Source organism: Leucopleurus acutus, assembly GCF_964270905.1.
Source record: "Leucopleurus acutus genome assembly, chromosome: 19".
NCBI classification, from domain to species: Eukaryota; Metazoa; Chordata; class Mammalia; order Artiodactyla; family Delphinidae; genus Leucopleurus; species Leucopleurus acutus.
In genome coordinates, this window is record NC_139161.1 from 29,930,506 (window position 1) to 29,942,963 (window position 12,458).

A 12,458-nucleotide genomic window follows, 5' to 3' on the forward strand; every position below is an offset into this window, starting at 1 on the left:
TCTCCAGCTTTAGGGAAAAAAAGTAGAAAACGTATGAAATTGAAGCGGGTCTGCGGTTTTAAACTTACCTATATTATTTTAAACATTTTATGTCAAAATGTAGTCATCATGTATTGGTATAAATGCAATTAAATAAAAAGTTTTAAAAGGTTGAAAAACAAAAATGACTATTACTAAATAATAAAACAAGTATTGGTGAAAATCTGGAAAAATTGGGACACTTTTTCAGTGCTGGTGATAATGTAAATGGTCCAGCCACTATAGCAAACAGTGTCGACTAAAAAATTATTCACAACCTACCCGGAACTTGAGAGTTTTATGTTTTATTTGGCGAGGATTTTTAGGACTTAAAGCTTGGGAGGCAGCATCTCAAGTAACCCTGAGAGAACTGCTCTGAGGAAGTGAGGGGGCCAGCCGGCATATATAGGAGTTTTGCAACAGAGGGTAGATAGTCTGAACGTCAGAAGATTGTTGTTAATTAAAGAAAACCAGATATCTTAAGGTAAGGAATTTAGCGCTTTTCTGTGTATGGGAAGATGCAAGAGTCTGGGCTAACCGAAATCATTCCTCTGACGTGCCCCTCAGCTATCTGGGGCCAGTATCCTGTGTTTTTATATCCTGAGTTTCCTCAGGGTTCACCCTACGGAGTGACTGCAGTCTGATGGCTGCTAGGTGGCAGGTATTCTTTTCTTTCCTGAGTTCCCTCAGGGCTCACTAGCTCACCGTCGGCGGCGGCTGCAGTCACGACTGTGACATCCTTTGTTTACTGATATGGCAGGCAGTATTCCATTTCTCAACAGTATGGCCATTCCTGAACAAATTAATCCAACAATTCTACTTCTGGGTATATACCCTAAATAATTGAAAACAGGGATTTAAAGAGATATTGGAACACTCATATTCATAGCAACATTATTCACAATAGCCAAAGGTGGAATCAACCCGTGTCCATCAATGGATTAATGGATAAACAAAATGGGGTGTATATACATAGTGGGAAATTATTCAGCCTTAAAAAAGGAAGGATATTCTGAAATATGCTACAACATGGATGAATCTTGAGGACATAGTGAAATACGTGGGTCACAAAAGGACAAATAAATGTTTCCACTTACGTGAAGCACCAAGTGTAGTCAAATTCATAGACACAGAAAGTAAATTGGTGGTTGCCAGGGCCTGAGAGAGGGAGAAAATGCAGAGTTAGTATCTAATGGGGTATGGAGAGATGGATGGTAGTGATTGTAGTACGACAGTGTGAATATATTCATGCCACTGAACACTTTAAATTTGTTTAAAGTGGTAAATACTGTGTGTGTGTGTGTGTATATATATATATATATTTTTTTTTTGCCGTACGCGGGCCTCTCACTGTTGTGGTCTCTCCCGTTGCGGAGCACAGGCTCCAGACGCGCAGGCTCAGCGGCCAGGGCTCACGGGCCCAGCCACTCCGCGGCATGTGGGATCCTCCCGGACCGGGGCACGAACCCGTGTCCCCTGCATCGGCAGGCGGACTCCCAACCACTGCGCCACCAGGGAAGCCCAATGCTGTGTATATTTTTACCACAATAAAATAAAGAAGGAATAAAGGCAGTGTTACATACAGGCGAACATTCCAGTGTGACAGAGCCTGAAAATGCACATTGGATTTGTCCAGGTGTAAGAAGATACTGGGGGACTTCCCTGGTCGTCCAGTGGTTAAGAGTCCTCCTTCCAATGCAGGGGACGTGGGTTTGATCCCTGGTTGGGGAACTAAGATCCCACATGCCGCGGGGCCACTAAGCCCATACGGAACAACGAATAACCCTCACACCACAACTAAGACCCGACGCAGCCAAATAAACAAATATTTTTTAAAAAAGAAGAAGATATTGGGGGCTTTGGCCAGCAGCCCACTGTCAGGGGTATGGGGGGAGAATAACACACTAGCAGACCATTCCAGCTGAATGGATGAATGAAGTGGAGATAGTAACTGTAGACTCCCCTTTCAGGAATATTTTCCACTTTTTTTTTTTTAGTAGATTATTTCAATTGGTGATAAGCACTTTTTATTTTTTTAATATTTATTTAAAATATTAAACTTTTTCCTTTATAATTATTAAAACGACCCATGCCTTTACTAAACTAAAATAAAACTACATGCATATTCATATGCCATATCTAGCTATTATTAGTGTATTAGTTTGCTAGGACTGCCATAACAAAATACTACAGACTGGATGGATTAAACTACAGAAATTTACTTTCTGAAGGTTCTGGAGGCTAGAAGTCCAAGATCAAGGTGCCGATAGGACCGGGTTCTTCTGAAGCTTCTCTCCTTGGTTTGCGGATGGCCACTCTCTTGCTGCCTATTCACGTGGTTGTTCCTCTGTGCAAGTGCCCCTGGTGTCTTCTTCTTCTTATAAGGACACCAATTGTATTGGATTATGGCCTCATTCTAACAGCCTCATTTTAACTTAATCACCTCTTTAAAGACTTTATCTATGTAAATCAAATAGAAATATGCTACTCCTTTTTAATGCGTGGAAATAGTAGGGAGGCAGAAAGGGGGGTGGGGTGGGGTGGGGTGCGGAATGGAGGTGGGGAAGGAAAGTTATAAAAGCTTCAGCTCATACTTAAACCAAACAATATTTTCTGAGTCACTGTGCTTTGCTTAACAATGTTGTGATTACTAGGATGCTATAGGCACTGACATGGCTAGTAACAAATACAGAGAAAATAAAGTTAAAACACTCAAGTTATTAGCGTTTCCACATTTTATCAGTAGTTAAATTAAGAGGGGGTTACTTCTCAGTAACCTAAAAGCCTCTTGGCTGGGGAAGACCCACAGAATGTGTCAACCTTTCTGGTGTTTGTTTCACTTCACCTCATATCCCACCCTCTGTGTCTCTCCATGGAGCACTCAGTTATGCCCCTGATATGCATGCTTGTTGATTCATGCAAATGGGGCTTCCTCCTCTTATCCACTGTCTGGGGAATACCAGCCTGGTGCCACTTGTCTGCCCTGCTAGACCAAGCATTGTGATGACAGTGATCCTATTTCAGGTGACTTACACAGTACCTGTCACCTGTGAGACACATGGTAGGTATACCACAATCACTGGTCAGGTGTGGATGCTACACCTGTGGAAAGTTTAAACTTCTTTGCATGGTTCTTGTGTGCACAGTAGCAGCTAACAGCTACTGAGAGCTCCTTGGTGCCAGGCAGAGTTCTAAGCACTTTACAGAGTTCTAAGATTTTATTTAACGTCTCAGCAGCTCTCTGGTTATTATTACCCCCATTTATAGATGAGGAAATTGAGGCCCATCAGTTATATAATTTCTCCAAGGTCACACAGTTAGGGAGGTGACAGAGCCAGGACGAGAACTTCAGAGTCTGAACGGGGAACCCAACACACATACTATCTACTTTCCTACATAAATGACTGCATTTGTATACTAGCCGTTCAAAGTTAATACCTTCCGGGAATTCCCTGGCGGTCCAATGGTTAGAACTCCGTGCTTTCACTCCCGAGAGTGTGGGTTCAATCCCTGGTCGAGGAACTAAGATCCCGCAAGCCGCAAAAAACAAAACAAAACAAAATCCCACAAAGTTAATACTCTCCTAATTGTCTTAATGACGCAACAAATACATGTATTTCTGATTTTAATTTTTGGTAGTCGTCACTTTTTCACTTCAAGGAATTGATGATAAATATGTTGAGTTCTTCAATTTCAACAGTAACATTGAGAATAAACTTTAATCTTGTAGAATTTATTTTTACATTTTTTGGCCATACCATGCGGCATGTGGGATCTTAGTTCCCTGACCAGGGATCAAACTCGGGCCCCTGGCAGTGGAAGCGCAGAGTCTTAACCACTGGACCACCAGGGAAGTCCCTAATCTTGTAGAATTTCAGTAATTGTCCCCTAATGCTGTTCATTATCAATGAAAATGGACAAGAAGTGAAAGAAATGTGAAAGAATCGAAATTTTTTTCCTTGCATTTCTGATTCAGTTAGAGCATGTTGCTTTCTTTTGAAACAGGATGTCTCGGGCCGTTCATCTTCCAGTCCCCTGTCCTGTTCAACTTGGTTCGTTAAGAAATGACTCCTTGGAAGCACAGCTTCACGAGTATGTCAAACAGGGGAACTATGTGAAAGTGAAGAAGATTCTTAAGAAAGGTAGGCACCGTATTGAAATGGCAGATGTGACTTGATTCACATCACTGAATAACATCAGAAGGAAAACCAGGTACATCATAAAACTGTGAGTTCTTGGGGAAACTGGAAGTTAAGTTTAGAGATGAGATGTTCTTTACCAGTGCAGTCAGATTGTTCAGTAGAGGTCTTAAATTGGTGGAGGCTGTTTTGTTATGTGCTAAGGAACCATAAAGTCTTCCAACCATTAGGCTCCTGAGGGTTTCTCCTCAGGCCCCAGCCACCCACCTTGGATTCTGCCTGATTCCCTTTTCTCCTTCAAATCTACTCTGCCCACTAAGTCTTCGGAGGCCTGTGGTGGAGAGGCGGCCAGTTTTCACAGCTCTCTTCTTCCTTGCTCCTTAGAGGCACTTGGTACTTCTGTTTTCAGGGTGTTTTGGGTTTGTTTCTGTTTTTTGCTGTAGGCTACAGGCACCTCAGCCTGTAGAGCAGACAGAAATAAGAAACATAGCTCAGGCAATCTTCGAAAGAACAAACAAACAAACACAAAAAAACATACACAAACAAAACCTCTGCTGGTATTTGCCCCTGATCTAGAGATCCAGACCTGCTTTTTCTAAAATAACCAGGAGACCTGTGAGATTCCCCCTCTTCCTCCTTAGTATTAAAGGGAAGGCTTATAAGGCTTCTCTCAGCTGGTTTGTGGAACAGTCAGGGTGACCTAATTTTTCTACAGTGTTTCTCTATTTGCCTCAACAGTATTCCTGAGGACTTCCAGAAAGGTAACACCAGTTTTGTTTTGTTTTTAATGTTTATTTATTTATTTATTTTGCCTGCCCCGGGTCTTAGTTGCAGCATGCGGGCTCTTAGTTGTGGCATGCATGCAGGATCTAGTTCCCTGACCAGAGATTGAACCCGGGCCCCCTGCATTGGGAGCGTGGAGTGTTACCCACTGGACCACCAGGGAAGTCCCGTAACACCAGTTTTTGTAGGACCCAACTACCCCAAAAATACTTCTCTCAAAAACTTTTCAGGTGCTTCTGGGGTCTTCCCTGGCAGTCTAATGGTTAAGACTCCGTACTTCCAATGCAGGGGGCACAGGTTCTATCCCTGGTCAGGGAAATAAGATCCCACATGCTGTGCAGTGTGGGCCAAAAAAAAAGATCTCAAGGGTTTCCATGTACCACCCCTAGAATCTATAGATGAAGTGGCTGATGGTGAACTCAATTTATTCGAAAGTTTCTGTTTTCTAGCCCCTCAAAGATTTTGCACTTTACCTCATAACACATTCATGTTTTAATATAAAAATTGATGTTCAAGATAGGTATGCTATGACTTCTAGTGTCTGTGTATCCACATCCTCCAGTATCAGAAGCAGAGTTCTAGGACATTTTTTATCTCTTAGACATCTCCTGAATGTTCTGCATCTTCAAATTCTTTTTTTTAAAACTTTTTTTTTGAGGTACAGTTAATATACAATATTATGTAAGTTTCAGGTGTACAACATAGTGATTCACAATTTTTAAAAGTTATACTCCACTTATAGTTATTATAAGCTATTGGCTATATTCCCTGTGTTGTACGATATACCCTTGTAGCTTACTTATTTTATACATTGTAGTTTGTACCTCTTAATCCCCTCCCCCTGTTCTGCTCCTCCCCACTTCCTTCTCCCCACTGGTAAGGACTAGTTTGTTCTCTGTATCTGTGAGTCTTCTTTGTCAGATTCACTAGTTTGTTTTATTTTTAGCTTCCACATATAAGTGATATCATACAATACTTGTCTTTCTCTGACTTAATGCATCTTCAAATTTTTGACATTAAACTAGAGCAGGGGATGAGGTTGACAGGTATAACTGGATATGAAGCAGGACTTTATCTGTGCCTGGAAATTTCATCTAAATCCTCAGAGTGAAGAACAAGGGGTGATAAATGCCCCCACAGTCTAAAGCAAGGCTTCTTAGGAGATGGCCAAAATGATCTTGGACCTTCAACTCCATCACCCACGTCAGGCCTATCTAAGAGAAGGTGATGGGGTAGCGGTGGGTGTGTCAGTGGAAAGATTGTTTCAAAGGCATTCACAGGAATTGAATGCTGTGGCTTTTCCCTCTTTCCCAGCCTCAAGCCTAGTAAGAGGCCATTCAGGTGAACCTCATGGAGAGAATTGTGATGTGTGATGCCTACAAGCAGGAGAGTTGGGAGCCTATGGCCCAGGCTGCTGAACAACAGAAACATGCCAGCCCACCCCAGCTGCCACCAAGGTAGCATGAATAGAACCTGGCATGTTACCTGGAATTTAGGGGTCAGGAGGACTGCCATCTGCCTCCTACCTGGAGCAGTTCTTGATGGCTGGATGAACATAAGAGATCAGCTTCTGGAGTAGCCATACTTTCATCAGTTGTGGGGTAGGTGGACTCTATGCAGGGTAGCTGAGCCATCTAAACGGACCTCACCTATGAAGAAAGGAAGAATCCCAACAGAGAGGCTGGAGATGTAGCAAGAAGTCAGCAGAAATGAAAACCAGAACTACATTGAGGTATCATCTCACACTGGTCAGAATGGCTGTCATCAAAAAGTCTACAAACAATAAATGCTGGAGAGGCTGTGGAGAAAACGGAACCCTTCTACACTGTTGGTGAGAATGAAAATTGGTACAACCATTATGGAGAACAGTATGGAGGTTTCTTAAAAAACTAAAAATAGGGCTTCCCTGGTGGCACAGTGGTTGAAAGTCCGCCTGCCGATGCAGGGGACACGGGTTCATGCCCCAGTCCGGGAAGATCCCACATGCCGCGGAGCGGCTGGGCCCGTGAGCCATGGCCGCTGAGCCTGCGCATCCGGAGCCTGTGCTCCGCAACGGGAGAGGCCACAACAGTGAGAGGCCCGCGTACCGCAAAAAAAAAAAAAATCTAAAAATAGAACTACCATATACCACTCTTAGGCATATATCTGGAGAAAACTCTAATTCAAAAAGATACATGCACCCCAGTGTTCATAGTAGCACTATTTATAATAGCCAAAACATGGAAGCAACCTAAATGTCCATCAACAGATGAATGGATAAAGAAGATGTAGTACTTATAACTGGTGGAATATTACTCAGACATAACAAAGAATGAATTAATGCCATTTGCATCAACATGGATGGACCTAGAGATTATCATACTAAGTGAAGTAGGTCAGACAGAGAAAGACAAATACCATATGATACCGCTTATATGTGGAATCTTAAAAAATGATAACGAATGAACTTACAAAACAGAAAGAGAGTCACAGACGTAGAAAACAAACTTTTGGTTATCAGCGTGTAAAGGGGACGGGAGGGATAAATTTGGAGATTGGGATTAACATACACACACTACTATATATAAAACAGATAACTAATAAGGACCTACTGTGTAGCATAGGGAACTCTACTCAGTACTCTATAATGACCTATATGGGAAAAGAATCTAAAAAAGAGTGGATATATGTATATGTATAACTGATTCACTTAGCTGTACAGCAGAAACTAACACAACATTGTAAATCAACTATACTCCAATAAAAATTAAAAAAAAAAAAAGTCAGCAGGAGAGGGCAATGGCCTGCATTAGGGCGGTGTGCAGTAGAGTGGAGATACCTGAAGGACCCACTAACCCCTCCCACAAAAGAGCAGGCATTAGGACAAAGCCACAGGCAACCAAGAGCATCAGCTAAATACAAAGGCCTTTGCCGCTTGTCATCTCATTGGTTCTCTCCCTGCTTCAGCTCTGGAGTTGTCAGAAACAGCCTTGAGATCAGAGGAGTGGAAGAGCAAGGAAGAGGTTTTGATTTCAGAAGGACTGGGCAATTTATTACCTGAAATGAGACTGTGCTTTGACTGCCTCAGCGTGACTGAAAGAGCATGCAATCTGCCTGAGGTGCCTCTTAGGAGAGGGGCAGCGAGAACTAACTGACAGAGTGTCCTCGAGGGTAGTAGAGGAGAAGTTGTTTCCTGATCGCATCCTGCTTAGTTCATCCCACTCAGAAGACCAGATACTACAGATGATATGAGTTCTAAAACCCAAAGGATGAGTTCCAGAACCTCAGACCAGACTTCATTCATTTTTTTATTACACGTATATTAATTGAGCCTCGGGGTTAGAGCAGCCAAGGAAAGATGTACAGCCCTGCCTTCCAGAGAGTATAATCCAGCAGCAGAAACAGACATGAGTCGGTAATTGCAGTCCTGAGAAGGGCAGGAGGCGAAGGAACACAGAAGGTACATCTCAGCCTCATCTGGGAGGTAATCAAGGGAAAATTCCTAGAGAAAGTGATATTTAGGCTTGGGCCCTAAAGAAGAAACGTTGACGGGAAAGAAGTAAAAGGTAAAAGTTGGAGGCAAGGGAGGTTTAAAGGGATGCAAAGGCCCTGAGGATAGAAAAGAAAAGTGTGTGGATCACTTGAGTTGGAGGAAAAGGCAAAGTGGTGGGAGAGAGTGGTATGGGGGTGAAGCTGGCAAGGTAATCTGAAGGCACACCAGGCCTCGTGGGCTGTTGGAAGGATTTTGGTAATAGGTGCCTCCGTATTTAGGATGGTTACAGCTTCCTGGTGAATCGACCCTATTATCATTATGAGATGTCCCTTCTTAGCTCTGGTAATACTCGTTGTCTTGAAGTCTACTTCTGCTATACAGCCGCTTCAGACTCCTTATGCTTACTACTTACGGAATATCTTTAGAGTTAACATATGTCTTCTGTAGAGAGCACAGGGGTTTGTGCTTTAAAATCCATTCTGATACTCTCTGCCTTTTAACTGGAGGGTTTAGTCCATTAACATTTTATGTAATTATTGATATGGTTTATTACAAAGAACACAATTCAGGAACAGCCAGATGAAGGAGATTTAGGGCAAGGCATGGTGTGTGTGTGAGCGCGTGGAGCTTCCATGCCCTCTTTGGGTACACCACCCTTCCAGCACTTCAGTCGGTTTACCAACCTGGAAGTTCTCCAGACCTGATCAGTTAGGGGTTTTATGGAGGTTTCATTATTTAGGCATGATTGATTTGGCCATTGGTGACTGATCTCAATCTTCAGCCCCTCTCTCCTGCTGGAGGTGGGACAAGGTTTGAAGTGGAGGGTTGTGGCAGAGCTGAAAGTCCCAACCCTCTAATCATGAATTGGTCTTGGTCTTTCTGGTGACCAGCCCATCCTGAAGCTATCTCAGAACCCCTCAGCCGAGAGTCATCTCATCAGCATCCCAGAGACGCTTATCACTTCTACGCTAAGGAAATTCCAAGGGTTGTAGGAGCTCTTGTGCCAGACACCTGAGAGTAGAGTTCTATTTCTAAATGGTTGCTCTGGCTGCGGAAGGCTCTGAGGTATGTGAGGAGAGGGAGAAAAGAGTCGGGTGACTTGTTTTTGGTTTGAGCAACTGGGTTGAATGTGGTGTCATTGCCAGAAAGAGGAATAGGTTTGGGAAAGAAGCTATTGGAAGTCAGTCTGGACCAGCTGAGTTAGACACCTGTGATTCAGCTAAGTGGAATATCAAATAGAAGCTGGGTATATGAGCCAGCAGCCCAGAAGAGATCTGTCTGCATATCCATGTTTTGAAACCAAGGATGATCAAGCGAAGAGGACTGAAAACCCTGCTGGCAGGAATCTCACTCTTTTACAGACAGGCTGCCCTTGTTGGGGCAGGAGTAGAGAAAAAAGGAGGGGAAAACCAGGTGGTTCCCAACAGTTATGTCAGTAACCAGGTTGAGGGAAAGAACAATACATACATTGATTCATCATGCATTCAGTTAGTCTGCATTTGTTGGGCATCTACTGTGGCTGGCAAGGGACTGCAGATGCAAAGGTAAATATGACCTGGTTCCTGCTTTTAAAGACCTCACAGTTGAGTAGGGGAAAATAAATGCATTTATAACACAGTGAGCTATGTAGAGGCACTTACAAAGATAATTAGGGACACAAAGCACATAGTGGTCACTGTTAGCTGGGAAAGTGAGGGAAGGCATCTGGAGAAGGTGACGAGAGCTGAGAATCTGCTCATAGGAGGCCAAGGGATGGCATGGATGGTGAGGGATCCACAGAAAGGGTGGAGAAACACAGAGTGGAAAAGTCTTAGATAAGGAAGGGCCCAGACCAAAGACAAGGGGCCCTTGGGTGAAAGTGACTGGAAGGCACTTTATAACTCTTTAAGACATAAGGAACCTGCTCTGACCCCAAGGAGATGTGCCCCAGAACTTTTTGCCCCAACACTGTCCGTTTCCCTGAAGGGATTTAATTCAGAGCATTTGGCTGTCTCTAAGGAGATTCTATTAGAAGTGGTTAGATGAGATGAACCTGAGAGTCACATTAGTCATGTGATTATGATGCAATAAAAATGTGGTTGATTCAGGAAACCACGTGTATGTCCATGCAGTACTGTGCTTTCTGGCATGCTGGAGGACGTCAGAAGCATCTTTACAACAGGAAGTTAAATGATGAAAACAGTTACCCACCATCGTATATCAGGTGTGTTCTTTGAGGAGAAGCTGGGACCAACTTTTTTTTTTTAATAAATTTTTTTATTTTATTGTTATTTATTTTTGGCTGTGTTGGGTCTTCGTTGCTTTGCTGTGCGCAGGCTTTCTCTAGTTGTGGCGAGCGGGGGCTACACATTGTTGTGGTGTGCTGGCTTCTCTTTGTGCTAGCTTCTCTTGTTGCAGAGCACAGGCTCTAGGCGTGCAGACTTCAGTAGTTGTGGCATGAGGGTTCAGCAGTTGTGGCTCGTGGGCTCTAGTGTGCAGGCTCAGTAGTTGTGGCACACGGGCTTAGTTGCTCCGCAGCATGTGGGATCTTCCTGGACCAGGGCTTGAACCCGTGTTCCCTGCATTGGCAGGTGGATTCTTAACCACTGCACCACCAGGGAAGTCCCTGGGACCAACTTTTGCCACAAGTAAATGGGTCGGCTTCCTCTGAGATTTGGAAGCCAGGAAGATCAGTCATTCAAGGCTGAACTTTGAGGGATGGTGTATTTAGTGCTTTTTAAAAAAATTTTTTGCCACTGCGTGGGATCTTAGTTCCCCGACCAGGGATCGAACCCCAGCCCACTGCCGTGAAAGCGGGGAGTCCTAACCACTGGACCACCAGGGAATTCCCTTTAGTGCTTTCTTAGAGAAATGAATTCAATTGGAGACTAGAACTCCTGATGGAAACACCTTGGCTTTCCAGAAAGAACCCAGACTTGATCCAGTGCCAGATGTACCTAGTACCTACCTGTGGTTCACTTGAGGACCTGTGTGACGGATGCTCTAGCCAGCATGTATGAGTATGGGGAAATAATCACACCCTTTTCCTTCACTTGTTTAGAGGATGAAGTGAGACAATGGGTTAAAATGCCTATCATGGAGGAGGCACTCATAAACCACCACGGGTACCTTCGTTATTATGCGGGATTACACTAGTTCTGTGTCCCTCTCTTTTGTCCTTCTTCCCCCAACTCTCTTTTTCAAGGCAAAGGAAACCTGGTCTCTCCAAGTCAGCGGATTTCTCCAGCAGGCAAGAGGCAGTCCAGAGGGATCGGTGGCGGGAAGCTCGTTTGCTTAGCCTACAGAGGGGCGACGCGACCCGTCCTGGACCCGGGGGACGGGGTAATAGCAGCCTTGGGTAGGAGTCATGCGCGCAGCGCGTGATTGCCTGCCAGGAAGCCATATGTTGATGAGGCCTGTTGCTGCTTTGAAGTGTTTCTGGAAGGTTTACGGGCGAAAATGGTGTTTTGAACTTTGCCCTTTCACGGAGTAGTTATGGGATATAAGATAAAAAATGTTTCTCCGGGGGCGAGGGACTTGACAAAACTGTCGCCATCAGTAAAAGGTGGGCGGCTGCCACGTACCCAGCAGGGACTTCGATGTCCAGATTAAGATTGTAGATATAAAGCTAATTTTTGTGGTTTGTTGTTAGATAAAATTTGAAGGCCATGTTAGAACACCCGAAGCCGTGGAGATGTAGCGTTTTATTCTGAGCGTGAAGGCGGCCCCTGGTGTTGTTTTTACAGTTACTACTACATGTTGATGATCGGTCTTGTTCTTAAGAGGAGAACGCTCATTGAGCGGTTTTGTTTGTAATTCTGTTCCGCTAAAGAACAATCAGAGTGCTTTTTTTTTTTTTACACTTATAGCGGTTTAGCTATGTAGGTTGTTTCTTACCAAGTTAGGTTTCTTTTTTTCCTTACTCACCATGTGGTTTCAAAGTTCAAGCTTTAGAAATATCGTTAAAGCAAGTAGGGTAGTTGAGCACTCCCTTCCGCCATTGTGAGGCAGCCGCTCCTTTAGAAGAGAAATTCCTGTCTCTTCCCAGTCTTCCCTGTAGCAGCACC

General features: G+C 43.8%; 1 protein-coding gene across 1 annotated transcript in view; it reads left to right on the plus strand.

Moving 5' to 3' along the window:
* Positions 1-4,024: 4,024 nt before the first annotated feature.
* TEX14 (testis expressed 14, intercellular bridge forming factor) overlaps positions 4,025-12,458 on the plus strand; it is a gene marked incomplete at its 5' end in the record, with an annotated part of 80,023 nt that continues 71,589 nt past the window's right edge. Inside the window, one exon of the mRNA XM_082861416.1 lies at positions 4,025-4,160. Coding sequence (XP_082717542.1) covers positions 4,025-4,160 — 136 coding nt within the window. The remainder of the gene's footprint in view (positions 4,161-12,458) is intronic.